General features: G+C 35.5%; 1 protein-coding gene across 1 annotated transcript; it reads left to right on the forward strand.

The window, feature by feature from the left end:
• Positions 1-19,557: 19,557 nt before the first annotated feature.
• Positions 19,558-21,423, forward strand: LOC141639273 (uncharacterized). Its single transcript, XM_074448429.1, has one exon. The coding sequence runs from the start codon at positions 19,558-19,560 to the stop codon at positions 21,421-21,423; it is 1,866 nt and encodes a 621-aa protein (XP_074304530.1).
• Positions 21,424-21,932: the final 509 nt, after the last annotated feature.

Below are 21,932 nucleotides of genomic sequence, written 5' to 3' on the forward strand. Positions count from 1 at the left end.
TTAGTTCTCTTAAAACGTGATAGATAATAAATTGACAAGACCTCTCACTTATAATAATTGAGAATTAGCCTTACCAAATAGTAGAAACCATGAATCCCAATTTCATAAGGAAGTAGATTCGGCTCACCAGGGTACGAAACTTGTTACGTTGGGTAAGTGGGTAATAAAATGTTATTACATCGAAATTTGGATTGAGCTCAATGGAAGTATTCGTGACCATAGGCGCACGTGTTCCGGGCTAAAGATGAAAACTAGAGTAATTTTTAGGTTGCATAAATATCCCAATAATCAGATCTAAGGTTGTAAAATTGATTGGATTGATTTTTGTATACTTTAGATATTTTATGAGATAAAACCGATAAATTGCAACTATATTTTTTCAAACTTAATTCGAAAATTTTAACCATGATTTTTGACATTATGAGTGTCATGGAATTATTCCATAATGTTAAAAAATTTAAAATTCAAATTATGAAATTATTGTAATTTAATTTGGATTTATTTCATAAATGTTATGATTTTAAGGTCAAAAATGAGCATAAGATTAAATCAAGTTGAATTATTGTCAAAAATTGAGTGACGACTAATTTTTGAGTCCTAAGAGTGTTAGGATAATTAACTTGAGCTTAAATGTGATTTAAGTGTTAATTTGTGATTTTAAGAAGTTATTATCACGCATTTTCATAAAACCGGGTTATATATATAATGTAAGTTAAATATGGCGTTTTGGCACATAATTTGGCATGATAGATACATATTATAATGCTGCATATTTCAATTGTTGAATGTCTTTTATTTATATAATTTTGAATTATGTAATTTTATCTTAGTATGGCCTTAGTTTTAATTGATATTACCCGTAATGAAATATTGATTCGAAAGTAATTTAATGTGATCTCGTATCACTTTTATTTTTGCTAGTTTTTCATTTTACAAATGTATAATAGGAATAGTTTTGTATTTTTATTATTATTTGTAACTATGGAGTTTCTTCAAAGACGGTGCCATTCGGAAAGGTGTTCCGACGAAGACGGTGTTCTTGGGAGGCGTGTCATTTGAAGATTCAAGGACCAAAGGAGTTGGTTTCCGAATATGTAATAGATTATTTTATTTTCTATTTTAGGAAGGTCATACTAGGAATTTACTATTATTGCTTTGCATTTCTTTTAATATGTTGCATGCATTGCCAAATCGCCATAACTACACTTGCATATCATATCGAGTCATCGACCGTGTCAATTATAATTATCGTAGTTCACCGCTTTAGTTCTCTTAAAACGTGATAGATAATAAATTGACAAGACCTCTCACTTATAATAATTGAGAATTAGCCTTGCCAAATAGTAGAAACCATGAATCCCAATTTCATAAGGAAGTAGATTCGGCTCACCAGGGTACGAAACTTGTTACGTTGGGTAAGTGGGTAATAAAATGTTATTACATCGAAATTTGGATTGAGCTCAATGGAAGTATTCGTGACCATAGGCGCACGTGTTCCGGGCTAAAGATGAAAACTAGAGTAATTTTTAGGTTGCATAAATATCCCAATAATCAGATCTAAGGTTGTAAAATTGATTGGATTGATTTTTGTATACTTTAGATATTTTATGAGATAAAACCGATAAATTGCAACTATATTTTTTCAAACTTAATTCGAAAATTTTAACCATGATTTTTGACATTATGAGTGTCATGGAATTATTCCATAATGTTAAAAAATTTAAAATTCAAATTATGAAATTATTGTAATTTAATTTGGATTTATTTCATAAATGTTATGATTTTAAGGTCAAAAATGAGCATAAGATTAAATCAAGTTGAATTATTGTCAAAAATTGAGTGACGACTAATTTTTGAGTCCTAAGAGTGTTAGGATAATTAACTTGACCTTAAATGTGATTTAAGTGTTAATTTGTGATTTTAAGAAGTTATTATCACGCATTTTCATAAAACCGGGTTATATATATAATGTAAGTTAAATATGGCGTTTTGGCACATAATTTGGCATGATAGATACATATTATAATGCTGCATATTTCAATTGTTGAATGTCTTTTATTTATATAATTTTGAATTATGTAATTTTATCTTAGTATGGCCTTAGTTTTAATTGATATTACCCGTAATGAAATATTGATTCGAAAGTAATTTAATGTGATCTCGTATCACTTTTATTTTTGCTAGTTTTTCATTTTACAAATGTATAATAGGAATAGTTTTGTATTTTTATTATTATTTGTAACTATGGAGTTTCTTCAAAGACGGTGCCATTCGGAAAGGTGTTCCGACGAAGACGGTGTTCTTGGGAGGCGTGTCATTTGAAGATTCAAGGACCAAAGGAGTTGGTTTCCGAATATGTAATAGATTATTTTATTTTCTATTTTAGGAAGGTCATACTAGGAATTTACTATTATTGCTTTGCATTTCTTTTAATATGTTGCATGCATTGCCAAATCGCCATAACTACACTTGCATATCATATCGAGTCATCGACCGTGTCAATTATAATTATCGTAGTTCACCGCTTTAGTTCTCTTAAAACGTGATAGATAATAAATTGACAAGACCTCTCACTTATAATAATTGAGAATTAGCCTTACCAAATAGTAGAAACCATGAATCCCAATTTCATAAGGAAGTAGATTCGGCTACCAGGGTACGAAACTTGTTACGTTGGGTAAGTGGGTAATAAAATGTTATTACATCGAAATTTGGATTGAGCTCAATGGAAGTATTCGTGACCATAGGCGCACGTGTTCCGGGCTAAAGATAAAAACTAGAGTAATTTTTAGGTTGCATAAATATCCCAATAATCAGATCTAAGGTTGTAAAATTGATTGGATTGATTTTTGTATACTTTAGATATTTTATGAGATAAAACCGATAAATTGCAACTATATTTTTTCAAACTTAATTCGAAAATTTTAACCATGATTTTTGACATTATGAGTGTCATGGAATTATTCCATAATGTTAAAAAATTTAAAATTCAAATTATGAAATTATTGTAATTTAATTTGGATTTATTTCATAAATGTTATGATTTTAAGGTCAAAAATGAGCATAAGATTAAATCAAGTTGAATTATTGCCAAAAATTGAGTGACGACTAATTTTTGAGTCCTAAGAGTGTTAGGATAATTAACTTGAGCTTAAATGTGATTTAAGTGTTAATTTGTGATTTTAAGAAGTTATTATCACGCATTTTCATAAAACCGGGTTATATATATAATGTAAGTTAAATATGGCGTTTTGGCACATAATTTGGCATGATAGATACATAATATAATGCTGCATATTTCAATTGTTGAATGTCTTTTATTTATATAATTTTGAATTATGTAATTTTATCTTAGTATGGCCTTAGTTTTAATTGATATTACCCGTAATGAAATATTGATTCGGTTGTAATTTAATGTGATCTCGTATCACTTTTATTTTTGCTAGTTTTTCATTTTACAAATGTATAATAGGAATAGTTTTGTATTTTTATTATTATTTGTAACTATGGAGTTTCTTCAAAGACGGTGCCATTCGGAAAGGTGTTCCGACGAAGACGGTGTTCTTGGGAGGCGTGTCATTTGAAGATTCAAGGACCAAAGGAGTTGGTTTTCGAATATGTAATAGATTATTTTATTTTCTATTTTAGGAAGGTCATACTAGGAATTTACTATTATTGCTTTGCATTTCTTTTAATATGTTGCATGCATTGCCAAATCGCCATAACTACACTTGCATATCATATCGAGTCATCGACCGTGTCAATTATAATTATCGTAGTTCACCGCTTTAGTTCTCTTAAAACGTGATAGATAATAAATTGACAAGACCTCTCACTTATAATAATTGAGAATTAGCCTTACCAAATAGTAGAAACCATGAATCCCAATTTCATAAGGAAGTAGATTCGGCTCACCAGGGTACGAAACTTGTTACGTTGGGTAAGTGGGTAATAAAATGTTATTACATCGAAATTTGGATTGAGCTCAATGGAAGTATTCGTGACCATAGGCGCACGTGTTCCGGGCTAAAGATGAAAACTAGAGTAATTTTTATCGACCGAGAGTTCTAGAAGTAGAATCGATTAAGAGGTTAATCCACCGAGTTATATTAATAAGGGATGACTCGGCTCACCGTACCCGTATTAATATGAATTTGGATCTCGGAATCATTTATGATAGTTGGGTGGAGGTCACTATATAAATGCAATACTTGTTTAAAAGTATTATTAAAACGATAGATGTTAATTATTTCCTTCATTTCCGTTTTTGTAGTTAATTATATGCAATGAATTCATCTAATACTCCTACACCAATCACCATTGATTCATGGATCCAATAATTCGATGAAAAATGCTCCGAGTATGTTAATGATACGATTAGAGAATTACGCGTTGACATTGGTCAGGATGAAAATATTTGCTACGTTACCACTTCCATACCTCCCACTCCAATATTTATGCCTACCTCTTTGGTAAGAAAACCTTGTGAAGAAAATACTCACTAAATCCAAGGCATCCTTGTTTGAAGAAACAAGGAGAAATATTAAATTCAAGTGGGAGTTCTAGCAAGAATGTTCTTGCAACTAAAAGGAGAATTGGTATTATCAAAGGAAGGCAAAGATGGGTGAGAAACTCAAACTTGATAATGAATTAGAAATGGATAGTGAGACTACCACAACCAAGGTCAAGAAGGGTACCCAATCTTATGAAGAATGTCATTATTGTAATGTCATAGGCCATTGGAAGCGAAATTGCCCCAAGTATTTGGCAGATATCAAAGTTAGACTTATTACTCCAAGTGGGACTTAAAAATGTGGAAAAGCTAAACAAGAGTGATATATTTCTCCGACAAGGAAATGGAGCTAGGGTAGCCACCACTTCAAGAGGGACTTATGTACTTGTTTTTGCTAATAGCTTTAAGTTGCATCTACATAATGGTGATTATGTACCCATTTTGTCTAAAACATTATTTCCATTTCTATGTGAGACATGAAAGGATTTATATTTTGTCATCAAAGACAATTGTTGTATTTTGTTAAAAATAGACATGGCTGTGAGCCATGTCACTTATCTTTATGATATACAAGTTTTAGACACTTCCAACTCAAGCAAAGATATCTTCATAATACGATCCAAAAGACTGAAACAAAGTAAACCAAATGATTTATACATTTGCCTTTTTCGATTAGGTCACATAAATAAGAAACACATTAAAAGGCTAGTGTAGACTAGATTTATTGGACCATTTAATTTTCAATTATATGGAATATGCGAATCTTGTCTCCTTTTCAAAATGATTTGTACTCTCTTTAGTGGTAAAGAGACATGAGCTAGTGATTTGTTGGGACTAATACATGCCGATGTATGTGTTCTAATGAGCATCACCGCAAATGTAACACCCCCATTTATTCAGGAGCCTTTAGCAAGACATTCCCAAATAACTAGCTGAGGCTGTTACCATCTCTGTTTCCCGAGGTAGTGAATAACAAAGTCTAACTCACCAAAGTACTTTAAATTAAAACTTTAATGAATACATATGTATTTCAAATTAATCAACTAAAACTTAATGTAAAATAATTACAACTCGCAGCGGAAATAAATAAAGTGATTAACTAATCCAAGTGATCTAGAGAGCAACTATGGTCCAAGTCAAGCTAACGTCCCAAATGCTCCCAAGTCAGCTAATCTTTAGTACCTGTCAAATCTGCTCCCCATTATGGTTCACCGCAGGTGTTTATGAATACACAGTCAATCGCGAGGTTGAGTAGGAATAAATACTAACAACAAAAACATACGATAAATAGTCCAATTTCCTTTTTCATTGCACAACCCCCTAACAACGTGCTCCTTTCTTTTACTTACTCATTACTTCATCCCGCCAATCCCTGGTCGGGGCAGCCTCAACCCGAAGGTGAGTAAACACACACTACATTACCAAAAGGTAATGTCTGCCTCAACATATAGTTGAGTAATATCCACCAGATGGCCTACAGACCAATATGGGGCCTGCCTCGAGTAAACACGATAAATATCGTCTGCCAGAATAAATCTGTTCAACAGCTCCACATTACTATAAGCAATGTATGCCAGATTAAATATGTTAATACTACAACAATACTTCACCACAATCACCAACATATACAATGTAATTCTCCCTTCCAACAGTTACGATATGATTAACCAACATATGCAATATAAATCTCCCTTCCAACAATTACGATTATATCAAACCAACACAATTCACATACGATCAATTCACTTTAATACAAACCATCCAACAAACATTATCGAGTAAAAGTTGAGTAGGATTTATCCCTACCTCGTAGCAAATATATTCCAATAACAAAACCAAGCAATCAATCAAAATTATTCCACCTCGAAACCGTCACCTAAAACAAATGATGATTTATCCATTATTAATTATTTACACTTTGTTTGTAATTCATTATTTATTATTATTAATTATAACATTACGATATACGGAAAAACCGAGTTAATTTACAAAACCCGACTTAAATAAATAATAAATGTAAGTGTTCCCAACTAAATTTCCTTAAAAACGCACGACATCACCCTCCTTTGCCTACCCGTGTTTCACCTTACATGCCAACACACCCTACACCTCCACCTACCCGTCACAAACACCACCACCTAATACCTCCCCGGACTGCTCCCTCTGCCGCCAACATCACCACGCCACTGCCACCATCATTAACCACCCTCTCTTAGCTACTATACACGGCCACACTAACCTCCCTAATCACGGCCTCACCATTACAAGCTACACCGAAAACTCGACACCTAAAACAACCCATTCAACCGTGTATACATCTCAACCCGACACCCACCAATGCCTGCCACTGCCACCACCGAGTGCCTCCACTGCCGGCAGCATAGCCTTGGTCAAGAATCCACTCCTAGCCAGCCCATTAAACAACCAATCCACGTCCTAGCTCACAATATCATTATATACAAACCCGAACCCGACGCAACCTATACAACTCATGGCTAAAAAATATTTATGACCACCACCACCACTACTGCCACCACCTTGACCCACCAATAACACCTCCCTCACGGCCCACAAACACCTGCACTCGACACAACAACAACGATTAACAACAAACAACAATTAACGACAACAAGACTCCCATGTTTTATGCGAAATCCGACCACCACACTAACCACCACCTACGACCACCACTATCACCGACTAACCCCCATGAACTCAACCAACCAAGGCTCGAGTCAAAAAAGTCACGAGAAGGTGTATAAAATCGGTTTTATTTGTAAACGACAACCACCCCTTTTCCCGTAACTCCGGCCAAGAAACCACCCAAATCACCGCCAATACAAATTCTTGACCACCCACGGTGGTCGACGCAACCTTAGGTTCCACCCTAACCTACACCGAGGTCAAGACAAGTCAATTACGGGTTCAAAAGTCATATAAAACGCATAAGCCAACCACCAACCAAAACCCCCTCCAAACTCTCCTTTCCCGTCGGTCAAAGGTGGTCAACGGCAGGTCCGGTCACTTCCTGGTATCCCACGGTCAAGGTCACCGTCTCGGGTTAGTCAACGGTTGTCTAATTAACAAGTTATATTCGTCTTAAGGCGAGTATGTTAAGAGGTGCTTAAAAGTTACCTGTGACGATCTTCCAGCTAGAATTCTCCCCTCTTTCTTCTCTAGATCTCCTTTTCTCTCTTCTTTATCAATTATTTTCAGATTTTTATGAAGAATAAAGGTCTATTGTTGTAGGTTATCTTCTATTTATAAGGGTAGGATATGTTTAGGAAGCAATTAGGAAACATATTATTATTATTATTATTATTATTATTATTATTATTATTATTATTATTATTATTATTATTATTATTATTATTATTATTATTATTATTATTATTATTATTATTATTATTATTATTATTATTATTATTATTATTATTATTATTATTATTATTATTATTATTATTATTATTATTATTATTATTATTATTATTATTATTATTATTATTATTATTATTATTATTATTATTAATACACCAATATTATTTTCCTTATAATCAATTATGTAAATTAGTATACTAATGCTATTATTACTCCATATCACACATGCCCAAGTCGACACTAGCAATAAGCCCGTCTTACCTTATTATTTAATTATTTTAATTATCGTCTCACAACAATTATTATTATAAATACGATTATTACTAATTAATTAATTATTTGAATTACATAAATTATTCACTTATCAACCTTTATAATTAGGGGGTATTACAGCAAAGGGAATTTATGACTACTTAGTCACTTTTAATAATGATCTAAGTAGATATGGGTATATTTACTTAATCAAATATAAAGTGAAGCATTTGATAAATTTGAGAAATTTCTAAATCATGTAGAGAACCAATTGAACAAGGAACTAAAGCATTATGATTCGATCGTAGTGGCAAAGATCTAAGTAATGAATTTGATTTATTAGTATATATATTATGATCAAGTGTCACTACCCATAAGATCAAACTAGTATGAGTAAGTTTGAGTTGTTGAACTCAATTTTGGGAATTTGCAATCTAAAACGGACAAGTAATTCTTAACGGATGCGCAACCAGGAGATACCTGAAATAGAGAGTCTATTTAACAAATGACATGGATCAGACTGGCATAGCACATGAATCAAACTGCCATGATAGGGATGACCTTTTGAAAGCTAATGCATAGTCTAGATAAACTCCTAATACTCCACCATATATATGTTTGTAACTTACAAAGCTATCTCTCAAGAAGATAGATGTATTTATGAGAGATATAGTGGGAGTAGATTAGATCGTTACAAACATGACTTATAGTGTTACTTTGTGAAAGTAATAAAACTATAGAGTGGGAGCAAAGTAATGAAACTATAGAGTGGGAGTATAGTTGAACTATAATCTATAAAGATATAGTGGGAACATAGTTCAGTGGGAGTTTATCACACATGTCTTATTGTTTAAATATTGCTTCGTGAAAGTGATAGTATTATGACCTTGTTACATACGAGCCGAAGCATCACAATCCGAAAATTGTTACTCAAGAGTAGATTTACTTTAAAGCGAGGGTCTCTTTAAAGGTAAATAGAGCTTTAGAGTACTCAAATGCATAAGATTGATATAAAGATGTTTATCAAGATTAATTATGTTAGGAATTTCAGCATTTCATTTTAATGAAGGATAGCAAATGATATTAAAAATTCGCTATTTTAAAATGGGAATTTAGAGAAGGATGTGTTTGGAACACAAAACCTTAGATAAAAATCTAAGAATCCTAACATCTTATGCGTAGCTTTCTTAAGTGATCCTAGAATGATCTTAAGCAAGCTTTAAAGGATTATACTTTTCCTTCATGTGATAATAGTGAATGGTTTCATTCACATGATTGAAGAATCATGATTATACATGAAGTTAAGTGGGAGCCAGAATCATTTCTCCATGTCTTATATGTTGATAACATATTACTTATTGAGAATAATGTACCAATGCTCTCTTCTGTAAAAGAGTAATTAGGAGACTAGGAAAAGGTGCGATGTATTCTAGATTTTTGAAATCTATGTGAGAGAATATTGGCATAGAGTTGAGAGTCTTATGAGGATAAGATTTTTCGTATCTGTTTAACATCAACAAGGTTGAATAGGTTATTCATGTTGATGGAAGTGGAATTACTATGATGGAGTCATAGTCGTTCACTAAACCTATTAAGTTGTTGATTACATGAAATCGTTTGCTAATGTTTCCACCATTAGAATGATCATGTATGCTAACAGATGGACATGCCATGATGTGATAAATACCTAGGGCATGATGAGTCAATAACAAGATAATTCCCATAATATGGCTTGTGAAAGCCTTAAAGAACAATTGAAGACGTGTTCATATGCTTGATGATAAACTAAGTTAGGTGTTGAAGGGTTGCACAAACTTTAGTTTCCAAACTTAAAAGGATTTGTTGAAATCCTAGGATGTCTTCTTGACTTAGGCGTAAGAGACTAGAAAAGTGTTTTAGTTTCGCGCATTGCAAATTCTACAAAAGGAATCTAAGTAAATTGTGATAAAATGGTCAATGTAGGGATTAAGGGTGAATCCCTCCACAAAATGACTTTATCACAAGTTATGCGATAACAGTGGGAGCATCTTTCAAGTTAAAGAACCCAAGTCTAGTAAGAAGACTAGACAAATACTTAGAGATAAATTCAAGTAATTAGAAATAACATTGAATAGAAGGAAAAAGCAATTGACAAAGTTGGAATATATAGATATAGGGTATATCCAGTTGCCAAGCTTTTATTGCATTTTAACTAGTGTTAATAATACACTAAAGATTATAAGATATGAAGTAGTAATAGTGTATTGACTATTCATATGTGATAATCGCATTTATCGTTGAGAGTTTTATTAAACTCACCTGTTACCTTGTTGAATCCAAATGGGTTGTAGAGACAAATTGAACCCCATTAAAGTGAACTGGATTGACATCGTATTCACCCCTATTTACTTATATGAGGTGACGTCTCAAAGTGACTAGAGTGTAATGCGATTGATGGCAAGTTCAAGTGACATAGAGTCATATGGGATGACTAGTCGATCACATAGGCAGACTGTATAGGATACTACGTCGGGCAGTGACCGCTTATAGAGTTCTGGTAATTCATAAAGCCTGGTCATGGCAATAGCTACTATAGTATTCTTGTGAGTCAATTCTTTTGACTAGAGACTATTCGCCCAAGTTGGCACAAATTTCTGATTAGCTTTGATTTATACTCTACGGCTGTCGTAAATGAAGTCAAACTGGGTATATTTTGGGTTATGATGAACTATGGCTAGACGAAAGGAATAGTGTGATAGGAATTGTCCACCCCCTTGTCAGGGTTGTTTTAAATCTCAAGGCCACTCAAGGAGTAGTGAACTGGAAATTCGTGGCCACGCTCGGAAAGTATCTATGGTAGATAATTCCGGTCAGACAGTTACTCTCCAGATCGAGGAAACCACTCAAGATATGATCGAGTGCAACTACGACCTGGAAGATACCTTGCATTAAGTGGGAGATTGTAATAGGACAAGAGAATTGGTGACGCACACTTGTCTCGGACAAGTGGGAGATTGTTGGAAAATGTGTGCTCAACAATAATGCGATCACATGATTTAATATCATAATTAAATCTCATATAAAGAATACGTAAGGGATGATTCAATTATATAGTCAACTGATCAATATTAATCAGTAACGATTGGCTTGCTAGAGTTTGACGTTACTATCGTAGGACGGTGGTGGTCAATTGATCCCTTAAGGTCACATCTAAAGGATGATGCCCTTATCTGTAATGTTGATTAATTGTATGACGATACAAGTTAATTAATTCCTTAAAATTGAACAATTAATTTGTGAGATAGCATATATTTATCTTATTGTAATGGCATTAAATAAGATTTATTTTAGTAATAAAAATGCTTTATTACCAAAATTGTTTATTGTTTGAGAAACAATAGAGATAAGAATGAATGGTTGATTATAATTACAAGATGTTGTGAATTATAATTAAATGACCCATTTTATTTATGTGATCAAGTATCACTAGTCAATTTGTTGAATGTAATTTAATTAATTTATAAAATGATATTTATGTGATAAGTATGCATTAAATTAATTAATAACATGTAAAATACTGCATGTGACATATTGTGTGACAAATGACAAATTGACAAAATAAAATGGTAGTCCATTTTACATGAATGGACCAAAATGTAGGAGGTATTAGTGGGTTGTGCTTATATTATTTTATGTGATAAGATTTAAATAATAAGCCTACACTACACTAGCCTAACATAACCTACACTTTGATAAGAGAAAAAGAAAAAGGAAGATGCCTTCCTTGGCTATATGTGTGTCGGCCACACTACTCATGGATGAGTAGTTTTTGGGTTTTTATCTTCACTCTTACACACTACCATTCATACAACATGCAAAAACTTTTCTCTCTTACACATTCTTCTTCATCTTTATCTAAAAATTTGAGAAATGATGATCCAAATTGTTCAATCACATTACTAATATTATTAGTGTAATATATGAGTATTAGTAATCAATTTTAAGGTTGACTACTAAACAAATATCTAGCAAATATTATTTAGTAGAGATAAGGGATAATCTTGGGTGCAATCAAGAGGACTGACTTCTATGTTGGGGCTGGTGTCCTTAACAGTTAGTGCAAGGACTTATAAATCTCTAAAAGGATCAAAGGGCATACTTTTGGTATTATTATCAGTTGATCCACGTTTATCAATAACGGTTGGCTTGCTAGATAAGTTTGACGTTATTGTCATACAGATGGCGGTGATCAACTGGTCCCTAAAAGTCACACCTATAGGATACGTTTGAGAGACGTGGCGATGTATGAAAATAAAATACAGTCATGTTGATGCTAATTTTGACTAACCAGTTAGTCCGAGTTATTTGACTAGTAATTAGTCAAAATGTGATGTTGAGATATTATATTTAATACGGATTAAATAAAATGGGATAAGGCGAATTAAACAGTTAATTCGTAAATTAAATATAAACGATTATATTTAATTAATGTATATTGAATAAATTATACAATATCGTCTTTGTCGGACATGTATTAATACTTCAACTAACCCGTGTTATTAGTTGATATTTTAATAGCCGATAACCGATGACGATTTATAATAAAAACCGCGTCATATACATTTTAGCGAGACGAGTCGGATCACGAATTAAATGAGGAGAAAGTGGAAGCCCACTCCTTCCTCTAGTGACCCGCGGACCGAGGCAACAAAAGGAGAGCCTTCTCTCCTTTTGAAACCTAATTCATTTTTGACAAAAATTAGGGTTTTGGAGATCATTTTTCTCTGAAACCTAGATCTCACATCTCGAAAAACTCACATCAAGTTCTCTCAATATTGCAAGGCAATTAGAGAACACATTTCTAGCACAAGGGCATATTCTCAGACGATCTTGGGTGCAACAATTAGGAGGAGGTCTACTTTGATCTCTCATTGCCGAATTGCACTAGGACCGAAGGTTAATTCTTGTGCTTAATCGTTTTTCGTTATATTTCGTTTATGACCATATTTCACATGTTAAATTTACGTTATAATCCTTAAATTTAAAGGGTCTTATACGGATATTACCCCTCATTCTATACTTGGAGTCTTTGGAGCATCATCCTAATACTCATCATAGCTCAAGAACAAGTGAAGGTAGGAGACTTTACCTGTACCCACAAAACCGAAATTAACAATGTAAGGGACATTGTTTTCTTATAAATCTCTCATTTTGTTATGCATGCACTCGATCTTAAGAACAAATAATTAAGAAGTTAATTAATTCGCTATTAGATGAGTCTAATAATAGGTATATGAACCTAACAAATGTAGTCTTTCTTACCAAGAGCCTCCAAATTCCAAGACACAAGCTCTTAACATATCCTCCAATGTTTGTATGGTCCTCTCCGTTTGTCCATCCGTTGCCGGGTGAAAATCCGTACTCATCTTCAATTTGGTGCCCAATGAGCTTTGAAGTTCTTGCCAAAATCTTGAAATAAATCGCGAGTCTCGGTCCGATACAATGTCCTTTGGAAATCCATGAAGCTTAACCACATATTTGTAATAAGCATTTGCCAACTCTACCTTACTCCAAGTGTCCTTCATTGCGATGAAATGAGCCGACTTGGTCAATCTATCCACAATGACCCAAATCATATTGTTCCCCTTTTGGGTTCTTGGTAGTCCAACTATGAAGTCCATAGATATCGACTCCCACTTCCATTTTGGCACCTCTAAGGGTTATACTTTCCCTTGAGGTCTCTTGTGTTCTCCTTTCACTCTTTGGCAAGTCTAGCAACTTGCCATGAAATCCACCACCTGTCGCTTCATATTTGACCACCAAAAGGTTTTCTTGAGGTCCTTGTACAACTTATCGCCACCCGGGTGCACCGAATAAGGTGTGTTGTGGGCTTCATTCATAATATTCTTCTTAAGTTCATCATCATTCGATATACACCACCTCCCTTTGAACCTAAGACATTCATTTTCGTGCAACTCGAATATCGAGGGTTCTCCCCTTTCTAGCATTCCGTTCCATTCATGAATTTTCACATCACTTGCTTTCCTTCCCCGGATTTCATCATATAACTCGAGCTCTAAGGTCAAATCTCTCATTGTTTCTCCTTTCCGTATCACATGGATACCCATCTTAATCACTTCTTCCTTCAACCTTACCATGGACAAGGCGGTACACAAGGAGTGCCCCGATTTCCTACTCAAGGTATCGACCACCACATTAGCTTTCCCTTCATGATAGACCATCTCCATGTCGTAGTCCCCAATGAGCTCAATCCACCTCTTTTGCCTCATGTTCAACTCTTTTTGGGTGTAGATATACTTCAAACGTTTGTGGTCGGAAAACACCTTAAAGGTTGCTCCATACAAGTAGTGCCTCCAAATCATCAAGGCAAAAACAATGGCTCCCAATTCTAGGTCGTGGGTTAGGTAGTTCTTTTCATAGGTCATCAGTTGTCGCGAGGCATATGCAATGACTCTACCATTTTGCATAAGCACACATCCTAGACCATTCTTTGAAGCGTCGGTGTATAGTTCAAAATTTTCACTCCCTTTCGGCAAGGCTAGTATCGGGAACGTGGTTAGGCGCTCCTTTAGGGTCAAGAAGGCCGTCTCACAACTCCTGTCCCATTTGAAACGGTTCTCTTTTCTCATCAATGATGTCAAGGGTCTAGCAATCTTAGAGAAGTCTTTCACAAATCGACGATAAAACTAGGCTAGGCCAAAGAAGCTTCGAATTTCCGCCACATTCTTGGGTGCCACCCACTTAGACACGACATCAATCTTTGTAGGATCCACGACAACTCCTTCCTTTGATATTATATGTCCTAGGAAAGCCACCTTCTCCAACCAAAACTCGCACTTACTAAGCTTTGCATAGAGTTGGTGCTCCCTCAAGGTTTGCAAAACAATTCTTAGATGCTCCTCGTACTCTTCCTTGGTCTTGGAGTAGACCAAAATGTCGTCTATGAATACCACCACAAAGTTGTCCAAGTATGGACTAAACACTCTATTCATAACATACATGAAAGTGGCCGGTGCGTTTGGTAACCCGAATGGCATTACCACAAACTCGTAATGTCCGTACCTTGATCTAAATGCGGTCTTTGGAGTGTCCTCATCCTTGATTTTCAATTGGTGATAGCCCGATCTTAGGTCAATCTTTGAAAATATTCCGACTCCACTAAGTTGCTCAAACAAATCATCAATTCTTGTTAGAGGATACTTGTTCTTGACGGTGACGTTATTCAATTCCCAATAATCTATGCATAGCCTTAACGTCCCATCCTTCTTCTTTACAAAGAGGACCGGTGCTCCCCATGGTGAAACACTTGGCCTTATGTAGCCTTTATTTGCCAACTCCCAAAGTTGTTTCTTCAACTCTTCTAATTCCTTTGGACCCATCCGGTACGGGGCCTTAGGGATTGGTCCCGTACCCGGCTTCTAGTCCACCCCAAATTCCACTTCTCTAGGTGGAGGTAACCCGGGTAACTCCTCCGGAAACACATCTTCAAAATCCCTCACCACCGGTATATCTTGTGCTTACTGTCTGTCCATGCTAGTGTCCTATACATGACACAAGAGCATCAGGCAACCTTTCTTTAAACATGTCTTCAAGGTCATCATCGAAACTAGCTTTACCTTATGTTTGACTAAGTATCCCTTGTATAACACCCTAGTACCCTTGGGTTCTTTCAAGGCGATCTTCTTTTGGTAAAAATCTATGTTGATTTTGTGTTTACTTAGCCAATCCATCCTTAGGATCTCTTCAAACCCCTGTAGAGGGAACTTGAAGGGGTTTGCCAGAAAGTTAGTCTCATGCACTTTGACGGACACTTCTTTATATACTTTTGAACATAAGATTGACTGCCCCGAAGGTAAGGATACGTCATCATTGTCTAGTTCTCCCTCCCCCAATCCTAGGGTCGACGCATGACTCTTAGACAGGAAAGAATGGGTAGCCTCGAGTCAAATAAAACAAAACAGGGATAAGAATTAATAGGGAATGTACCGGAGACAACGTGGGCATCCTCCTCTGCACTCTTCTTATCCATGGCAAAGAGCTTGCCAGTAGTCTTGGGTTCACACTAGTAGAAAAAACCCCTATTACGACGCAGTTATCGTGGCGGTTCTAATAGAAACGACGCGAAAAGCCCAATAAATTGGTGGGAAAGAATTTTTTTTGTATATAACAGGTTTATAGTGGCGGTTTAAGTATGAACCGCCGTGATAACATAAGCTTTTTATGGCGGTTCTAAATAGAAAACACCACCATAGTTCAATAGTGGCGGTTCTATTAAAAACCGACGTTAAAAATGACGCTAAAAGTTAATACAAAGTTATAATTATTTAGACTAAAAAACCGCCATGATATGTTTTTATGTCGGTTTCTAACTAAAACCGACGTTTAGAAAAATTCTAAAAACAAAAATAAAACCGCCAAAAAGCCCAAAAACCTTCAGCATACATACACGTATGTCATTGAACCGCCAAAACCCTTCACCATATACTGTAGAGTTGCTGCTTCGTCTTCTTAATTTCAACCGCGAAAACCTCGCATCCCCTAACAATTTAATTCCGGCAACCGAAAACCCGCTTCCTCACGCCGCCCTCTGACGTGGTATTGATTAAGTTCGTCAGAACTTGTTGTTTGGGCCGATTACATCGACTATTCTTTGACTCAATTCAATCATCAATTCCAATTTCAATTCCGGTAACCATAATTTTCGAACTGCTCTATATACTGGTTGTTTCCGGCTACAACGCACATGCAACGATACAAAGCCACCGCCCTTTATCCGCAAGAACATCGAAGGTACCGTTTGACCATATTTAATTGCAATTACTGTTAATTAATCGTTATTGTATTGTTGTGTTATTGAATTATGAATTATTGAATTATAGAAAGTAGCATCTCTATTAGTATGAATTGAGTACTTATTTTAGGTTGGTAAAATATTGTGTTTAAAGTCAGGTACTTGCTGCCCCTTGTTCGTTTTGAGTCGTTTTTGGGGGTATTTTGTGTCGAGTTATAGTGTGTTTATAGAGGTTGTTAAAGGGTTCGAAGGGTATGAATCTAGGATGGGTTTCATTACGTTTTAGAGTTGAAATAGAGGCCGGTAAGTAGCAGTGCTAAAATGGTAAGGTCACAACCCATTCTTTGTCTTCCATTCTCTACTTACCATTCCTTATTCATATTGTATTTTGCCCGTTCCTCTGCTTTCAAGCTAATACAATACAGCTCTGCAGAGTGGCTTAATATCTCGCAGTAGACCAGGTTTCTTTGTAAGAGGGTATTCACTCTAGTGATCCGATTCAGTATACTACATTGTTTATTCGTTACAAAAGCCAATCTGTGCACAAGAACACAACTCAAAGTACTTTTTTTTTGTTTATATCCTGCTTTGCTTTCTTGTCCATGTTGTATTCCGTCTCCACTGTGTGTGTATCACTTAGTTGTAAGGTGCGCTGTTGAATTTTGATGCTTGTGTTTAGCCCTTGATGTGAACCTTCATTGGTATAAGTTTATTTGCCCCTTAATCTTTCCATTAGAAGCAGTTCCAATTGCCATGTAAAAGCTCTTTGGGTTTGTCTCTTCCCCTTCCACTCTTGCTCTTATGTTTTGGTGGGTTGGTCTGTAATGGATGGTCTACTTATGATTGAACAACTACATCTATAATCTGACTCAGGATGGCGATCTTCAATAATTAGATATTAGAGGAATTCTGCCCAGATTTTTTACCGAAATGACTCTAAAGTTTCCAGATTAAAAATTTTAAACTGATAATTTGTAATTCAGATCCTAAAATATCCAAATTTATTTGCTAATTTTTACATTTTTACAATATTCATGCTTAAAATTGTTAATATTTCAGCTTAGTCTTGCAATATTCATGTTTAAATATAGGTTATGATCAAAGTCCTAATTTTCCATCTAAAATCTTAAGTTGTCAGGATTCTTGGTTTGTATTGTTATTGGTGGTGGATGTTAAGCAAATGATAGAGTTACGAATAATTGCAGGGAGCGAGAGATAATAGTGTCAATTGGGACTTGGGAGTACATTGGTGAAATTATTGGGAATATTTCAGTGGGCTCTTTTAGTTGGTTTCTTATTATTACATCAATTAAATAGAGAATGAGTTAACATAGAAGGGACTCCTTTGTTTAGACTCTTATATTAATTGGTTAGATAGAGAATGAATAAACATAAATATTTTAATGAAATTTATAGAAATTTAGATGTGGTACTTAATAACTATTAACAAAAGGAAAAGGAAACTTGGAAAATAGTTAGGCAGTTTCCGAATTATTGGTGTGGATATTATTGCTGGTGATATGAGGGGGATTTGGGGTTAACGGGTGCCTTAAAAAAAGGGAAAAAAATGTAAGGTGAGGTGACCTTTGAAGGGTGAGATTTGCTTCTCACCATGTGCAGTAAGCAAAAGAAGTAAGGTGTGAAGATTTAACTGTGCTTGGAATGAACAATAACCAGCACTAGGGAGTGTTGTGGCTTGTGTTTTTTAAGCATTAGACTAAGAAAAAGCAATCAAAGAAAGCAACTAGCACATATAACCGAGAAATTTCATGTTCCAACTTAGTCTGGCCTTTGAATTTTTTTGACCCACAAGTGATCTACTTAACCTAATCAAAGTGTATAATGGCTAAACTTCTAGTCTACTTAACTCAATAAACATATCCAAGATTCAAGTTGACAAAAAAAGAAAGATTAAATTTGCCCAGAAATTACGAAACCCTAGTTTTTGAATTAATATAAAGAAACTCCTACACTATTAAATAATTGTTACTAATTTCAGAATATTTATGTTTGAATTAATTATAGCATGGATCGAAGTTGGATGTATGGAAAGCGTGATTTTAAGTATCTTGAAAGGCTCCATGAGTTTATTACTCAAGCGGTTGAACATCAAAGACAACAAGGGGATGATGAACAACTCATGTGCCCGTGTAGCGCATGTAAGAATCGAAAGAAGGTGAATTCTGGAAGCGAAATGCGAGAACATTTGATATTAAAGGGCTTTAAACCAAATTATACTGTGTGGATATGGCACGGAGAGAAAGAGAATGATATTTCTAATTGTCCTAACGCCGTAAATGTTGAGAAACAAGTTGATAATATGATGGTTGATTTTGAGGTAAATGGAGAGGATTGTAATAACAATGAGGTTAATGAGCACAGTGATGATAAGGAGTGTAATATAGAGGCTGATAATGTCGATCAGATGATGGATGATCTTGAAAAAGATTTTGTTGATTGTCCGGAAATTTTTCAAATGTTTGTTGCTGATTCAAAGAAGCCGTTATTTCCGGGTTGCTCTAAATTTACCCGTCTATCAGCGGTGTTGAAGTTGTACACCTTAAAAGCTGGGAACGGGTGGAGCGATAAGAGTTTTAGTGCTTAATTGAGACTCTTGTCCGATATGTTGCCGGAAGGTAATGAGCTTCCCACTAACACTTATCGATGTAAGAAAGTGCTATGTCCCCTCGCTACGAATTACCAAAAGATCCATGCGTGCCCGAATGACTGCATTTTGTACCGTAAAGACTACTGCGACTTAGATGAGTGCCCACGATGTAAGAAGTCAAGGTATAAGCTTAACGAAGGTCGTAAAAAAGGGGGTCCGGCCAAGACCTTATGGTATTTATCAATAATACCATGGTTTAAGCGTTTGTTTGCAAATCCGAAGGATGCAGAGTATATGTTATGGCATGACAAAGGGAGGAAAAAAGATGGCAAGTTACGACATGTCGCTGATGCTCCTCAGTGGAGGACAATCGATAGAGATTTCCCAGAATTTGCTAGTGAACCTAGAAATTTAAGATTAGGGCTTTGCACGGACGGAATTAATCCTTTCGGAACTCTAAGTACCCAACATAGTACTTGGCCAATAATTTTGATAATTTACAATCTCCCTCCTTGGCTTACTACAAAGAGCAAATACATTTTATTGACCATGTTAATATCAGGTCCTAAACAACCGGGTAATGACATTGACGTGTATCTAGAGCCACTGATAGAGGATTTAAAAATGTTGTGGAATGTTGGAGTAGAGGTGTTTGATGCAGCTAGCGGTTCAAAACTTCAAATGCGTCCTATGTTGTACTGCACTATCAATGACTTCCCTGCGTATGGTAACCTCTCGGGTTATAGGCTGAAGACCGATAAGGGTTGTCCTGTATGTGGTGATGACACCGAGTCTGAATGGTTGGAGCACTCTGGGAAACATGTGTACATGTGTCATCGTCGAGGGCTTGACCCGGGCCATGCATATCGTAAGAGGAAGAAGGCATTCTATGGTAAAACTGAACACCGGTCAGCCCCTTTAGTTCTAAGTGGAAAAGAGTATCACGCACGGGTTAAAAACATTATTACAGAGTTTGGAAAACCATACAAACCTCCACCAAACGGTGTATATCACACAAAGAAGTCCATATTTTGGGACCTACCTTATTGGGAGCATTTGTCGGTTAGGCATTGTATTGACGTCATGCATGTAGAAAAGAACGTGTTTGATAGTATTATTGGCACTTTGTTGAATATGCCTAATAAAACTAAAGATGGTGTCAAAGCGAGACATGACATGGTTGCTAGGGGTCGTTTCGAGGTAAATCCAATTCAGAAGGGGAAGCGTACCTACTTACCCCCAATTTGCACGACTTTGTCCAAAAATGAGAAGAAAGTGCTTTGTGAATCTTTAAAGGGAGTGAAGGTGCCACATGGATATTCCTCCAACATAAGTAGCCTTGTTTCAATGAAGGATTTGAAGTTAGTGGGATTGAAATCTCATGATTGCCATGTTTTGTTAACCCAGCTATTGCCTATAGCTATTCGATCTATTTTGCCTAAGCATGTCAGACAAGTCATCACAAAGCTTTGTAAATTCTTTAATGCAATAAACGCGAAAGACATTGATCCAGATTCTTTGGATGATTTACAAGCCGATGTTGTTGTGACACTTTGTGAGCTTGAAATGTACTTTCCAATTAGTTTCTTTGACATTATGGTTCACTTAATTGTTCACCTGGTGCGAGAGATAAAACTTTGTGGACCGGTATTTCAGAGAAGCATGTGGCCGATGGAGCGAGAGATGGGTACCTATAAGAGACGAATGAAGAATCGATATCGTCCTGAAGGCAGTATTATTGAAGCAACGGTAGCTTCTGAGACACTTGGATTTTGCCAAGATTATTTGAATAATGTGCAACCTCTTGGACTTCCTACATCTCGACATGAAGGAAGACTTCAAGGGAAGGGTACTTTGGGAAAAAAAGGTCATTACCGTTGATGGTGCTTTATTTGACAAGGCTCATCTGTATGTTTTGCAACACATGACGGAGGTTCATCCATATTTAAGTGATCACTTTGCCATATTGAAAAAAAAAATCCAAATAAACGTGAAGCTTGGTTAATAAGTGAACACAATCGATGTTTTGCACAGTGGTTTAAAGAAAAGGTAATGACGGATTTATCAAACAAAACACTTAAGATAAGTGACAATTTGAGATGGTTAGCAAACGGACCAAAGACTAACATCTTATCTTATGAAGGATACGATATCAATGGGTTATGCTTTTACACAAGTCGTCAAGATCCGAAAAGTACAATGCAAAACAGCGGAGTTACAATTGTTGCATCATCTGTAGGATATGTTGGAGGGGGTAAGCAACCAGTGGATATAACACAATCGTATTACGGGGTAATTTTTGATATCTGGGAGCTTGATTATGTGGATTTTCATGTACCCTTATTTCGATGTGAATGGGTTGATTGTAAGAAAGGCATAAACGTTGACGA

The sequence above is a fragment of the Silene latifolia genome, chromosome 2, assembly GCF_048544455.1.
Source record: "Silene latifolia isolate original U9 population chromosome 2, ASM4854445v1, whole genome shotgun sequence".
NCBI lineage: Eukaryota > Viridiplantae > Streptophyta > Magnoliopsida > Caryophyllales > Caryophyllaceae > Silene > Silene latifolia.

Coding starts and splice junctions, on each gene's coding strand:
- LOC141639273 (XM_074448429.1), top strand. CDS start 19,558: ATGTTGCCGGAAGGTAATGAGCTTCCCACTAACACTTATCGATGTAAG.